General features: G+C 56.8%; 1 protein-coding gene across 2 annotated transcripts; it reads right to left on the bottom strand.

The window, feature by feature from the left end:
• Positions 1–584: 584 nt before the first annotated feature.
• Positions 585–6,421, bottom strand: CHST3 (carbohydrate sulfotransferase 3). Of its 2 annotated transcripts, none has more exons than XM_072340394.1 (3): positions 6,320–6,421; positions 3,320–3,603; positions 585–2,893 (listed from the first exon to the last, which is right to left on the bottom strand). In XM_072340394.1, exons 2-3 carry the CDS (start codon positions 3,454–3,456, stop codon positions 1,654–1,656), a joined length of 1,377 nt encoding a protein of 458 aa, XP_072196495.1. In that variant the 5' UTR covers positions 3,457–3,603; positions 6,320–6,421; the 3' UTR covers positions 585–1,653. The 2 variants fall into 2 exon arrangements, with proteins under 2 accessions (XP_072196495.1, XP_072196496.1); XM_072340395.1 differs by having other exon boundaries at positions 591–2,893; positions 6,316–6,385.
• Between the last annotated feature and the right edge of the window lie 8,868 nt (positions 6,422–15,289).

Genomic DNA, 15,289 nt, shown 5'->3' on the forward strand with positions numbered 1-15,289 from the left:
CTTCTGCACCCTCTCCCAAGCCAGGCAGTGTCCTGTGCCCTGGCCCCGTTGCATATTGAGGCCAGACACAAGAAAAGCAATGGGAGAAAGGCAAACCCCGCTGCTGCAGGAGGATGGCTGCTGAGGCAATGCCATGGCAGCTCCCCACTGGCCGCTCTGCGCTGCTCAATGCCACCTCTGTTCTCTGCTCTGGGTCGAAAACGTGGCTTTGTGAGCTAGCTGAGCTGCAGCTTGCTGCTGGAGTCTGGGCAGTCCAAGCAGCTGATTTTCACTTATTTATCTTTGCTTTTGTCTAATGGTGCTGGCAGTGGGGCCGAGCCATGGGTGGCCGTGCCTTGTGGTGTGGGGACGGCAGAGCCCCTTGCTTTCCCCATGGGGTGTGCAGCTTTTGCTGAACAGAGAGGAATGGGCTCAGAGTCAGCTTTATGCTGTAGGGATTGTGTTCACGGTGTGCCTGTATTGTTGACACCAGTGTTGCTGCTCCCCAGGTCCCCATCCTGCCCATGCCCACCAGTGGATCCTTTTGTGGGCTCTGGGACTGGGGGAAGGGAGAGGGGGACAAACACCAACGAGGCAGATGTTTTGGACTCTGCTCCTTTGTATTGCTTTTTTGCCCATTTTTAATGAGGTCAAGTGAACAAGCTCCCACCAGGTGCTGAGGTTTGGTTGCTCCGGGGCAAGTTGTGGGCTCTGGAAAGCACCTTCACCCTGTATGAGGTCACCACAGCATCCCCATTGCCACATTGCTTCAGCTGGGTGTCCCAGGAGCTGCATCCATAACTTGTCCCATCCATGGAGGCCTTCTGTGGGCTGCACTCCCACCACATCCTCCGTAGGTCTGTGCAGCACATTGTGCTGCTCTGATTTTTGGGCTTAGCTCTGACCCCTGATGTACCTTCCCCCCACCCCCACCCTGCTTTGCCTTTCTTTTTAAAACACAATAAATAAATAATTTTGCCCCACAACCCTGGTACACGGAGAAAAATGTAGAAAATAAGTCAAAAGGACCCCCCCACACCCAACAATTAGCACTGCAGAGCACAGACTGAGGGACTGCCCCATCCCGTTGCAGGCAGGACCCAGTCTGTGCTGTACCAAGGCACTAAACCAGTAAGGCCTTTGAGGTCCAAGTCCCTGCTGGTGCTGGCACACCATGCTGCTGGCACTCGGTGCACACCATTGGAAAGCACAGGGAGCACAGACCCATGGGGCAATAATGCTGCTTCCCGTGCCGGAGTCCACCCAGGAGTGCTCACTGTGTTTGGTGGCACTGGAAAACATTCAGGTTGCAGAACACTCCCAGAAAATTGTCCCCTGGTTGGGGCTACAGATTCCTGGCTGTAAACTCCGTTTCTCCTGTGCTTCACTCAATGGCCCTCTGCAGAAACAAGAAGGCACCGCTGGAGCTGGTGCATGGGTCAGGTTGTGCTAAGGGCTCCGGGCACCCGTGGCACTTGGGTTTTCAATCTCAGGGTCTCATCCTTCCATCAGGAGAGGAACTAAACAGCTTCACCCCTCTGCCACAGCATCCCTGTGCCATCTCCTGATCGCTCTTCCCAAGAACCCATCGCTATTGCTAGGATGCCCCGGTTCCAAGTCCATGGCACAGGGTCACCCCGGGCCGGCCGGGCGTATGGGGGCAGCGGTGCCGCACTACGTGACCTGCGTGGGGGGCCCCTCCTCCAGCAGGCTGAGCGAGCGGTTGGTCAGCTCCTGGGCGCTGCTGGCCAGCTTGTAGCCGAAGAGCCGCATGGCCGGCTCACAGGCGTCCTGCACCACCTGCGCCAGCTTGAAGGGGATGCTGAACCGCCACTTCTCAAACTGCTCTGAGGAGTTTTTCTGCGTGGAGTAAATGCCATTGCCGTCCTGTGGCGCCTGCGTGTTGGTGCGGATCCACTCCTCCACCTGCGGCGTGGGGTGGATGCCGGCGAAGCGGTACATCTCCAGTGCCTTGCGCAGCGGTGCCCGCGCCACGTCCTCATAGCGCACCAGCATGTAACGGCCTTGCAGCCAGCGCGGCTGCCTCAGCCCCAGCTCAGCTGACAGCCGGATGCTCTCGCAGTTGCCCCGCAGCCGCTGCACCTCATCCTCCTGCAGCGGGGCTTCCCCCTCAGCAGCCCACTTCTTCCAGCTCTCGTACTTGCCTGAGAAGGCCACCATGCGCGACGCCAGCACGGCGCGTGGGTCCCGCACCAGCTGGATGACACGCAGGTCCAGCCGCGGGTCCTCGGCCAGCGGCTGCAGGAACTCCAGCTGCCGGATGCGCACTGTCTTCAGGGCCATGTGCTGCTTGCGCCGGCACGCTTCGGCCGCCAGCGTGATGTTGAGGGGCCCACAGCGGCGGTTCTTGCAGTGGTACTTCTCAAAGACCTTCTTGAGGCCAGGCGTGCAGACGGGCTCCTCGCAGAGCGAGCGGCTGGAGCCCCGCCGGAACAGGGCAGCCGTTAGGTGCTCCTCGGGTGCTGGCGAGATGAAGCTCTCCAGGATGTAGAGGTCACAGAGGAGGAGCTGCTGCAGCACGTCACGGTACACCAGGGCCGAGCCCACCGCGTTGGCCCCTCCTGGCTCAAAAGTGACTGTTCTCTCAATGTGCCACAGGGGCTCAAAGAGGTAGAAGATGTTGCCCTGCTGGTTGAAGAACTCCCCAACGAAGGAGGAGCCGGTGCGCGTGGTGGCCATCAGCAGGACGTGCCGCCGTGGCCCTGGGGCTGCCATGCCCAGCTCCCCAGCCAGCTGCAAGGTGACGTTGCGCAGCCGCGTCCTCAGCTGTGAGAAGGCTGTGTCCAGCCGCTGCAGTGAGGCCAGAGACCCGTTCTCAGCCTGCACCGGGCTGGCCTCCGTCTCATTGGCCTCCGGCAGCACCTGCGGGGACTGCTTCAGCTTGTCCGACACCCTGCAGGACAGCAAGGCAAAACAGGGCTGAACCCATGTCCCTTTGTGTCCCTCCATCCCTCTGTATCCCCATGTCCCTCCTTAACAATAAGGGTGGTGAGGCACTGGCACAAGCTGCCCAGAGAGGCGGTGGTGACCCAGCCCTGTGGACCCGAGGTCAGGCTGGACGGGGTTCTGAGCTCCTAATGGAGCTGTAGGTGTCTCTGTTCAATGCAGGGGAGCTGGATCAGTTGGTCTCTAAGGGTCTCTTGGAACTCTTATGATTCTATGATCCCTGCGTCCCCATGTTACTCCATTCCCCTGCATCCCCCTGTATAAGTTTTGAGGACCCCCTTGTATCCTTTCCCTGCAGGACCTGGGGTCACCACTGCATGGGGCAGGCAGGTAGCTCAAAGCAGAGGACAAGCAGTATGCCCCTGTTCCCTACCTGGAGATGAAGTTGTTTTCCTTCTCGATGATGACCAGCCCCACCACAAACACCAGCAACACGGCATACTTGCTCCTCATCTTCAGGCAGTGCAGCACCTCCCAAAAATCCTGGGGCAAAGCCGATATCCTCTCCATTGGGATGGTGAATGAGGGAGCTACAGCTTTTATATCCTCTGCATGCCCACGTTGTCCTCAGAGGATCCCCCAGGCAGGCACCTGATGCCCTTGGCTTTCTGCTGGGCACCTGCTGTCCCGCAGCATCCCTTCCCAGGTGGCTCTGGCCTGTGGGGACAAGGATAGACATATGGGTGCCTTCCAGCACTGTTCCCAACATCCAGAGAGCTCATGAAAAGGGTCCGAGGTGATTCCCCTCTGCTGGACAAAGAGGAGTTCAAGGAACTCCCAGCACCATAAGAACATGGGGGCAGAGTGGCTCTGCACGGTCCCCACCTGGCGCCCAGCAGCTGCTGACAGCACCACTCTCCCCGTTCCCAAAATAAATCTGCCACGGGAGACCCCTTCCCACACCTCCTCCTCCAGCACCGAAACCCAATCCCCGCCAGCTGCCTTCTGCACCCGGCCAGAAACCCTTACCAGCCCCCCTGAGCAGGGGCTCCAGCGGCAGGGCTGCTCAGTGGGACTTTTCAGGGGCTTCCTGTCAGTGTGATGGGGTGTGCGGCTTCCGCCTTCCTCTAGTCTAGGTATGAAAATGAAACCTGATGGGGTTCCAGGAACCAGCTGAAGGCCCGTGTGGTCTTGTGTGCACATTGCGCACTCTGCCCCTCACGCTCAATGCCACCATTTTCTCATGTGGGGACGTTGTGGCTTTGCACTTGCTGGCTGTGACGGCTGCCAGGGGAAGGGATTTGGGTTCTGCCACCGCCAGCACAGGAAAAGCAGCTCCAAGTGTCAGTGCTGCTGCTGCCAGCATCCTGGGCACGGCTGGGCCAGGATTTCCCCCTTTCAGTGCCCACAGCAGACAAACCATAAATGATGCCCTGACCAGAGGCTGTATGGGGAACGGATTCCAGAAAAACCCTGATTCCAAGCCCTGGGGCGGATGTGATTCATTAAATACATGGGCAGCTGAGTGCCAGGTCCCTGAACCCTGCACGGCTCAGGGGTGCACAGAGCACCCCACTCCCTGTGCATTGTGGGGTCTGAGGGCTTGAAACCAGCGGGGACAAAGCTGGGGAGCAACACTGTGCCCCGTTTGGCGTCTTCCTCGCTGGGAGCACGCGGCACGGCCGGGGAGAGGCACAGGCGGCTCTTTGTGAAGGAAACAGAGGGGCTCTGTGCCCCCGCGTTTCTCAGCACCGCTGGGGCTGGAATGGAAGCAGGCGGCCGCGGGGAGCTGCAGGGTCCCGTTCCCAAGTCCCTCTCCCCGCTGTTGCCCGTCGCTGCCGGAGGTGTGCGAGGTGAAGTCACATTTTCCTCCGGTGACTCAACGGGCGGCGGGCGAACTCCTCGAACAACCCGTCTGCTCGCGGCTCTCGCCGCCCCCTCCCCGCCGGGTTAATGGGGGACAGCCCGGCTGAACCCACGGGCAGAACAAAGGGAGCGCGCGGGCGCCGATCGCCGCTGCTCTTTGTCTGCTGCCTGGGGGGAGAATCACGGCAAGGCAGCTCCCTCCGTATTACCGAACGCTTTTCTTCCCCGCGCCGGGTAACACGTCGTTACCCCGAGTGCCTCCGCCTGGCAGAGCCTCGGAGCCGGCCGGTGGGATGGGGACGCTGGAGACGGCACAGCTCGCTTCGGCCATCGGCTGCTCCCTCCGCTATTTTTTGCACAAAAGCAAAGTGTGTTTTCAAGTTTAAAAAACAAATTAGAAAAAAAAAAAAAAATAGGAAGAAATGGAAAAAAAAAAAAAAAAAAAAAAGTCACCTGCTAAGCTGTTTACAAAGTTGCCCAGAATAGCCCCAAACCGCGGCCAAATGAGGGCCGGAGCCCAGCCCAGAGGACGCGGGCGGCGTAGTGGCCACCAGCCCGGCTTCCAGGTGACTGCTGCTGGGCGGGCAGGGGGCGCTGGCAGGGGGTGCTCCAGCCCCGCGATGGGACTTTCGGAACCGGGGGCTGCCCACGGGGTTGTGGCTGGGGCAGCAGCGGGCGGCCACGTGCTGGACCCAAACTGGGAACAAACTCGGCGCTAATAGCTGCCGGCACCGCCTGCGGAGCCCTTCGGGGATGCTGCGGGCTGGCTCCGAGGTCGGCTCCGGAGACGCCCAGGTGGGCTCTGGGGATGGCACGGGCCGGAGGAGAGCGGCGGCTCGCTGCGCTCCAGCATCACAAAGCCGGTCCCTGTGCCTCAGCCTCAATGAGCCCTTTCTCCGGGTGAGACGCAGCGTGTCCGCGTTCCCGAGGCGCAACGCTGGGAGAGAGCCCCGTATTGACGCGGTGCAGCGCACGGGGAAAACACGGAGTTCCATCCTTGCGGTCTCGCAGCGGGTTTCGGGCCGCGTCTCACGGCCGTGGGACCCCGCCGCTCCCCGGCAGCTCGGGGCGGCGTCGTGGCGCGATGCTCCCCGCAGCCGCCGAAGAACCCTCGCGGGCGCCGCGGCCCTTCCCGGCCCCGGCCCCATCCCGGCCCCATCCCGGTGCCCCCGCGGCCGGAGAGGAGAGGCTGAGGACAACTTCGCCTTCCTTTGGAAGGACGGCTGATGCAACTCTGGGAGAAACTCTCCATCCCCCCCCGGACCCGTTGCTCCTCGCACCGAATCGAGGCTGCGGCGCTGCTCGTCCCGAGCCCGCGTTCTGCTCCCCCCGAGACTCGGGGGCTCCGGGGGTCGCCGGTCCCGGCTGGGAGAGCGGCGAGAGCTCCCCGTTCGCAGACAAAGGCGCGGTCGGAGGCGGCACAAAGGAGCCCGGCAGCCTCCCGCCGAGGGGCCGAGGGAAGGGGGGGGGGAGAGAACGCGGAGCCCCCCGCCCAGCCCCCCCCTCGGCGCTAAGATCCCTAGCCCCGCCACCCCCCGCCGGCCCCTTGCCCCCCGCCCGTACCTACCCGCGAGGGCCCGGTCGTGCGGTGCGGAGGGGCGGGCGGCGGGGGCCCTGCTTTTCTTCACGGCGCTGTCATCTCCCTCCCTCCCTTTTCCCTGCCTCTTTCCCTCCCTCCTTCCTTCCTTCCTTCCTCCCGGGGTGCCGGCGGGGGGAGCTGGGCCGGGGCGGGGCCGGCCCGGGGCATCCTGCCGGTTGCATCCCGCACCTCGTCGGGAAAAGTTTTCCTCGGTGCCCGGCCTACTCCTCCGTCGCCGGCTGCTCCGAGCCCCGCAGCACCCGCATGTTCCCTTTCCTCAGCCCCACCGAAAGGGTCTGGGAGCGGGACTCAGAGCTGCGCTACTCCGGAGTCACACCAAAACTCAGCTGCGGGTATGGTTGGCCTCGTGGGATGGCGGACATATGGTGCCATCGCCATCCGGAGAGCCCCAGCGACAGTGTCCCATCGGGGGGGAAACACAGCTTCCCACCGGAGCACACACGATGTCCCCAATGCTACACCTACATGCCCTTAATGCATGGAAGGAATTCTGGCTCTTATGCAGAAATCTGCGTGTCCCACATCAAGCAGCGAAGGAAGTCTGGCTCTGCAGACAGAAAGAGCAGAAAAAAATAGCCCCCATATAGCGTCTCAGCCCCATGCACATTCCTGGCATAGCTCTTCCAGGCATCAGGCAGAAACACACTTGCTGGCATCGGTGTGCCGATCGTTAGTGGCTCCCCATCAATGAAGATACCGTGAAGTGCCCTGCCCTGCGCATGTAGTGCCAGCACCGTGCTTCCAGCAGGAGGGTGCATGCACCAACCTGTGCGTGGTACACACACCTCTGTGTGCACTGATGGCAGCACCCTGCGGGTGGAGCAGCTTGTGAGCAGCCCGGCTCAGCCTCTGCCTGCTGACCCCAGCCACCGCTTTCCCCTTCCCAGGAGCTTTTTTGGCTTTTTCAGTGTTGCGTTTGGGCAAGTGGTGATAATGCACTCCCTGCCCGTTTTGTACCCTGTGGTTGTGCTGGGGACTGCACCCACAGTCTTGTGAAAGACTGTGAAAGCAGGGCAGAGTTTGTCTGGATATTCACCCATGGGCTGGGAGCTGCCAGACTCCATCCTCACGTCCCCGTGAGCTGCATGGTGCCATCTGGCAGCCCCAGTGCTGCAGTGTGGGGGGCTCCGTTCCCTTCCATGCATCTCTCGGGGTTCTTCAGGGGTTCATTTCCTAGGAGGATGTGGCTGTAGGACTGGGAGGGCTTCCTCCTGGTGTTGCTCCAAGGGCTCATTCCCAGTTTGCTTCATAGAATCATAGAATGGCCTGGGTTGAAAAGGAACATCCAGTTCCAACCCCCTGCTACGTGCAGGGTCACCAACCACCAGACCAGGCTGCCCACGTGCAGCAGCCACGGTGGGACAGCGGCACCCAGAGCAGCAGGTAACTCCAGGTAATGGACGAGGTGCCCAAGGGCCACCAGCAGGCGACTCCAGAGAGCACTGCTGCTGGTCCCTTAGGCCGCCTCCTGCTCCGTATCCGCTTCCTGCAAGCCCAGCAAACGCTACAACCCGAGCTCCTCAGGGCGATTTGCAGCCGATCTCTCTGTTTTTGGCTCCCCCCAGCGGATGCGCTCGATCCAAGTGGACTTCAGTTCGGAGGCCAGGGGCGGCTCTGAGCCCCACTCACCCCGCCCTCCCCCCCCCACACCCCACAGCGAGGAGCCCCTCAGGCTTTGGGTTTTCTGTTCCTTTTTCGGTTCCACTTATCTAAAACTGCCTGGGTGCAACACAGAAGTTGCTACATTGTAGCCCTCTTTTATTTGTATTTGTAATCATTGCAAACGCTTTCCTCTCCTGCCATGCCAAGGTTCTTACTGGTGCCACGAGAACAGCAGAATGGAAGGATGTCAGGTAAAAAGAGTGAATCTGAAAAGTGACCCCAGTGGGTAGTGCCCCTAGTGCCTGATAAGTCCTTGCTGCCTTTCCCCATGCCCAGTGCATGGGCACTGCTGGAGGCTGTGGCCCTGCACCTGCCCCCTTCCCATGGCCTTTCCTCAGTGGATGCTCATCACCAAGATGAGCATGTGCTTTTACCACCAAATAATGCATTTTCCATCCCTTTAGTGTGAGGAAGCGGGCAGCTGTCAGCTCAAAATCAGAACCCCAAAAGCACAGCATCTGCCAGCATTCTCAGCTGGGCAAAATGCAGGTTCTCTGCTGCCTACAAGGATAGATGTGGGGAAACCCCATCGGAGCACCCTGCTTTACCAGGTGCTGGGAGCCTGACCCAAACCAACAGCAGGCTTCTCTTTCCAACAAGGCTGCACAGAAAGAGAAACCCCCAAAGAGCTGATTACATTGAGCCTGTCACCTACCTCAAGCCTTTGGGGGGGTAGGAGAGGAAATCATGCCAAAGCATGGCTTGTCCACCTCTCTCCCTTCTGAAAGAAGGAAGTGAGAACCACAGAACACTGAGCAAGTAGAAGCACTCAGCACCAGGAAAACCCCAAGGGTAGCCACAGTTCAGGTGTGTGGGCCGCACACACCATGGCAGCTCTCCCCTTTTTCATTTCACAGCATGACTCCCAGACAGACTGGTCCCCAGCACGTCCCCTTTCCCCTCCTCTGTGTCACTTGCAGCCACGTGAGCCTGAAACCTCATTTTGCATTGCTTTTCCTGCACTGGGTGATGTACCAGCAGCTTTGGGGCCTGATTGGGTCCATTTGGGGCCAGAGTGTCCCCAAACCTGATGCACATGGCTGCAGTGATAGAGGCTGCAGGGCAGCCCCTCCAGCATCCCTTCAGGTGTTTTAATTCTGAGCATCACTGCTGGTCCACAGCAACCTGATCTAACTGATGTGCATCGCTCCTCTTCTGAAAAACCCTCCAGGTCGGAGATTCCTTAGAAGGCTCTGAGCTCATGGGCGCGTGATTGCCAGGAGTTTGCTTTCCTGCCAGGTTTGGGAGCTGAGCCCTTTCTGAGCTTAACCACTGTTTGCAGAAGGCAGAAAGCAGTTTCTGACCATCCCCTGTCATGCTGCAGCCCTGTCGGCCCGTGCACTCAGGGAGATAACGTCTCCACCTGGATACCTTGTCTGGCTTGAGATAGCCAAATCCTCCCTGTTTAGCACACAGTAAAGGCACCGGGGCAGATAGAAAAGTAAGCAGCAGCGTTGTCCAAAGGTTTGGGACCCAGAGGTCAGCTCAGCCCAGTTTTGTGGCAGAAAAAAGAAAGAAGATGCACCCCAACAAGTGCTGCTGAAATCATAGAATCATTCATGCTGGAAGGGACACTTAAAGGTCATCTGGTCCAACTCCCCTGCTATGAACAGGGACATGCAAGGAGGACGTGGCTCTCCCTCTGCACGTGGCTTACCGTGAAAAGCTATGGGGAAATGGAGATATCTGTGTTAGAAGTCACTCAAATGCCACCTGTCTGCTGATCGCCCCAGGCGGCATCAGGCAAACCAAAGAGGAGCAAAAGCGGTGTGCTCTTGGAGCTCCCCTGTGAAATAGGAGCAGCTCAAACATGTTGATTTTATTTCTTTTTATAGAAAAAACTTTCCAAATCTCTCAGGGCTAATTAACTCTCATTTGCAGATCTGTTGGGGAGGGCTGGAGGTGGCTCTGGATCTCATCCAACCCCCCCTTCCCTCCCCCACCAGAGCACGCAGAGATCTGTCACAGCTGAGCACTGCAATCGCAACCGGAGGGCAAGCAGCTGTGGGGCAGGTTTTAAAGGGTGGCTGCAAAGAACTGAGGAACTCTCTTTCAATGCTTTGGTGCCACGTGCCCTGGGTCTCTTGTCTTGTCTGAGCGGTGGCTGTATGCACTAAGTTAGGAATGGCATTTGCTGCTCTTTCCAAAGCAATTTTTTGCATGTTTCTCTTTTCTCGGTGCTCAGCCATCCTTTTGTTCTGTGGTTGTGTCACGATCCCTGGGGTTGTGAGCTCCTACGCCTCTGCCTTCCCTGGGGAAAGGGAAGAGGGCTTTGTTCCTTCTTTCACATCTCTATTACTCTGTGTGTTCTGCTATGTAGCAATGCTCAGACTCTGCCCTGGTTGCTGTGGGGTGAGCAGTGGGAAGGGAGGCTGCGGGTGGGAAGGCTGCTGCAGAGCTCTCCTGTGACATCCAAAGAGGTTGGATTACAGACCTGTGTCCTGCTTGTGCTGCAGGTAGAGCATGATGGACTCACTCTGCAGCCCTTGGCTCTCAGTGTGGTCTGCTGCAGCCATAGGGCTCCCAGTTCCCCCTTGTGCCTCTGAGAGACCCACCCCAGTGCCAGCAGTCAGCTGCTGGGGACTGTGACCCCAGGCATGCAGATATCCCTGTGTGAACTGCTGGGCTTCTTGTTGAGGTCCCAACCCCCAAGAGCTCCTCATCCTTCCCTGATCCTTGTCCAGCTTGCCAGCTCACCCCATTTGCTCATCTGATGCGGGTGGTTATTTCTGTTCTAAACTCTTGTGGTTTATATGCCCTCTTCTCCAAATAATACTGTACTCCCTTCTGTGCCTTCCACTTTGCTGTGGGTGCAGAAGGAAGGGGAAAACAAGTGTTCCAACAGAGGAGGAAGCTGCATGAATAATGCTGTGGGTAGGGGGGATGTTTGCTCAGTCCTTGCACAAGGCCCTGAGGCTTTTTGTCCCCTGCCAGCTCTTCTCCCCCAAAGCTGACAGCACTTTGTGCCGTGGCTCCCAGAGTCCCGTGACTGTGTAATCACAGCTGTGTGAGCTGAGTCAAGGCAAAGCAGATTTTCTGTGTGCTGCAAATCAGCCTGCACTGCAGGAAAAAAAAATAGCCCCTGGAGCTTCTGAGAGTAATCCTTGAAAACCTGCAAAGCAGAAAGTAAATAATAATAATAAAAAACCTCAGGCCTCTGCTTTATAAAAAGCCTTTTCTTTTTATTTTTGGCAGGTGTGTTTTGCCTGTTTCTGACTGGTAGCAATACAGCATAGATGCAAGGAAATGGCACTGAGCTCTGCACCCAGCTGGGACCGGCCCAGAGGCAGCAGGAAGGTGGAGGATGAGCAACGTGCTGCCTGTTACAGTGGAGCTATGCTCTGTAGCACCCAGCAACACTCAGGTTTGATCACTCAGGACAAAAGCATGTGAAAGCAATGCTCACTCTGCAAGAGCTCTTTGGTAGGAAGATATTGCCCTCTCCCTCCGCTTCACGCTGATAAACGTGGTGGAAGAGAAACCCTACCCATGCTGGGTCCCCTCTCATCACAGCTTGGCCCCACAGTGCCCACTTTGGGAAGCTGTGCTGGGGCTGCAGCCAGGTGTTGCCTCCCAACGGCTGCTGTGAGCAGACAGAAGCCATGAGCAAGGCTTTTTTATTTCACCCCCTCCTTAGACTTTGAAGACTCAGATTAAAGCTTATTTTTTTAGCAATGCCAGCCTTTAGGAGAGGCTCTTAGAAACAGGGAGCAATGGTTTATAAAGGGTTTGATTATTATTATTTTAATAGAACTGATGCATTAAAAGCACCTTCAAAAAGCAGCTCTTTTATGGGAGAGATGCGCTTGCCAAGAGCTGGCTGCTTTCAGAAACGGTGGTGAACTTCAATGCAACAGCACAGCGTGACTGAGGGAGGGGGAGCAGTGACGGTGGGATTAGGTAAGCACACTCCTTTGTTCATCCCTCACTTTTATTGCAGAAAACCTAAAAAAGCATCAAACCCGCTCCTTTTATCAGGGAGGGTTTGAATTCCCAGTAAGCAGCTGGAGTCATCTGCTTGAAATCCTTACAGATAAGGTGGGGAGGAGAAGGGACAGTGTTTCCTGGGGGTCCTGAGGGGGTTCTTCTGTTGTAGCCCGAATGGGAACAAAAGTGTCCTGAGATCTCTCTCCTCATTTCCTTGGCCTTTATTGTTTTTTTAATCCCTTGGTATTTCTGATCTATATCCTAAACTTCATTATTCATTTTTTCCTTTATTTTCTTCCTGGGTGACCTAGGTGTATATATATTCCTCTTGATTGCTTGGGGGATGGGGAGAAAGTTAGACTTAGAACAAACCCAGGGCTCAATTCTCCTTTCGGTTTACAAAAGGAAAGCTGTTTCCCCTTCAAAGGCTGTTGCATGCTGGTAGCAGAGGTTTGCCTGGCTGCTTTCCTACTGCTTACAGCCTTGGGAAGATGACACAATGAGAGCAGAAATGGGAATCTGTGCTGCATGCATTTCCTTTGAAGCATGGGCTTGGAGAAGCGATGTTAAATTATCGATTCTTCTGCTTTTAGAAGGAACATTCTGCTTTTCTATCAGCTCTGTTGTGCTCTCAGGCCCTGGGGGCACCAGTCAGAAATCCTGGCTCATGAGGGTGAAGCATTTATGGCTGCTGTCCTCTGACTCTTTGTAGCTAATCTGTTTGGTTTGAAAGAGCAATGCAGTGCGTTGGGATATGTCCTTCCCTGGAGGGGTGGAGTAATCCCAGCAAGTAGTACATAAAATGCCAAAGAAACAATTAAAGAAAAAATCAGCCTCTAACTATAATGAGAAACTTGTGGCAGGACAAAAGAAATACAGCAAAATGAGAACTCTCTGCAGAGAGATTTGAGGTTTTGTTTTGCTTTGCTTGGAAAATCCGGTGCACTTGATCTGACCCCTTTAGATAATTGAGTTGTAGAACGTGGGAAGGAGCAGGGCTGCCATGCCAGCAGCGCTGAGCACTGCCAAAAGGGGCTGGTCCTTATTGCTTTCATCCCATGCTGTGAATGGTGCTCAGACAGCACCCTGGGTCCAGGCTGGGCTGTTAGTGCTGGTGCAAGGGATGCTGGGAGGCCTCCTTCCCACTGCCATGCTGGCCTTTTGCATGCTGCCTTGAGCTGATGCAGGTCACTAATCCAGCACAGCACTGTCTGCTTCTGTGTTGGGCTGGATGGTTTTGCTGTGCTGGGGAGGTGAAGGACCTGGAGTGGGGCTGGGGAGCATCAGAACAAGCTGTGCTGGTGCTGGAGTTGTTCTTCTGCACTGTGCTGGTGGCAAGGACAGGGGCAGAGCATCTGGTGTGCTGCAGAGTGGGTCCTGAGCCTGGACCCAGTGAGATGTCAATGAGTCTTGCAGAGGTTGCTGCTGCTTGTGCTGGAACAAGCTTCAGATGCACTCAAGGCTCTTCCCAAGCCTGCAAAGCTGTAATTTGTGGCTCGCTTTTGCTTCCTCTTTGACAGCTTGGTGCAGTCAGAGTGGAAATGCAGAGTGGTCTCAAAGCTGGGCTGCTGCAGAAAGTGCCTCTTTTTATTTCTTTCTTCATTATTATTATTTTCAGTTTTGGCAATGAGAGCACTTCTCCTGCAGAGCCGTCTGTGCAACTGCAAAAGCAGAGCCTGCAGGGCCTCTGGCTGGCCTCCCAGCATTGCCAAACAGAGACAGCTCGTGTTCGTGCCACTTGCGCAAAGCGGGGAATGCGGTGAAGAGGGCGAGGAGGCCCTGGGAGGAATTTGTGTGCCGTAGGCTTGACATAACCGAGCATCAGGCTTCCCGGAGCCAGCCGGGCCCTGGTGCCAGCCCAGTTGGACTGGTTGCTGGTGGAGCAGCACTGCTGGCTGCCAGCCCCTGAGCATGAGTCATGGGTTTACTGCAGGAGAGTCCCTGCTCTGGCAGTTTCCCAGCTCCAGGCTCTTCCTACTCACTTTCTCCGTGCTTCTCAAAGCGGGGCTGAAAACAAGCTCTTGAGTAACCAGCCCATAACTTTATTCAAACAACAGCTGTAGTTCTGGATCAGTGAACTGCATAGGCTTCTGAGACTGTAGAGCCGTGAGAAGGAATGCTTGCATCTTGTAGGCAATGTCCCAACAAGCTGCCTGTCCAAGAGAGCTCAAGGAACCAACAGAAGGTCTTCCACCCCTGGCCTTCAGTTCCCAGTGGAAAACCACCACGCTGCTGAAACGGTGCTCATTCTCCAAATAGTCCTACTGACCCCCCACCCCACTTCTAAATATTCCTCACCAAGCTGTTTTTGTGTGTGTTCCTAAGCTAGTAGCTGACTTGGCTTAGAAAGACAAGGTGCCTTGTCAACACTTTGTGTGCACACGAGAGATAAGAGAGTCATGCCGAGCTCTGTCTAAGCGAGGTGGCTTTGGAACCAGAGTAAAGGTTGTTTGCTTAGTCTGGCCAATGCTGCTGGCTGGCTAGGCCTGTCCATCTGACTTCAGTCTGGGAATGATCTGGGTCCTGCTGCGTGTAGTGGTGGGCAAGCACAGTCCCTGTGGCCTCTGGGTGGGATTGTGGAATGCTCTGTCTTCTTGCAACTTTGCTGCCCCAACTTGCCTTTTGACTTGATCAAGGTCTTTGTAAGAGCAGTGTGCCTTACTCTGTTTAGATATGGGCTTTCAAAGAGGATTGGTACAAAAGATCCACCTAACCTTAAAATGCAAATAAGCCTGAAGTGCTGTCAACGAGTACCATGCACAGCAGCACCCTGTGTGCTTAGATGGGGGGCTGTATCTCAAAGATCCACATTGGTAAGAACCGATTAAAGGATGCAGTGTGTCTGCTTGCACAAAGCCCAATGACGGAGTGAGCTCTCTGTTCCCCAAAGCATGGGAGAGAACTGTGCCGTGGGGTGAAAGGCAAGCGTTCAGCTCTGGTGGGGTCAGGTAATGCTGTGCAATGGTCTCATCTCCAGGAAGGGAGGAAGAAGGGACCCGCACAGCCCTGCCTGCTGGGTCAGGCTTTGTGCAAGACAGTTCCATAGCGGTGCCTGCTCCTGCAGTTGTCTGGTGAGTGCAAGGGATGAGGTTCCGAAGCATCGAGTCAATGCAGATTGTGGTGGTTGTCCTAATGCTACCTGGGCCGTGTGTTGAGTGGAAGGGGAGGAGGGGGCTGACAGGCCCTGCGAGGACAGCGGTTCCCCTCCCAGCCCTGGGCACGGACCCTCTCCCAGCCGCCAGCCGCCATTTCGCGCCCCTGGCAGCCGGCTCTGCGCACGGAGCATGCGCGGCGGCGGCGGACGGGGCAGGGGGGCGAGGCACGGGAGCGACGCTCGGGGGGGGGGAA

This window comes from Excalfactoria chinensis, chromosome 6 (assembly GCF_039878825.1).
Source record: "Excalfactoria chinensis isolate bCotChi1 chromosome 6, bCotChi1.hap2, whole genome shotgun sequence".
NCBI lineage: Eukaryota > Metazoa > Chordata > Aves > Galliformes > Phasianidae > Excalfactoria > Excalfactoria chinensis.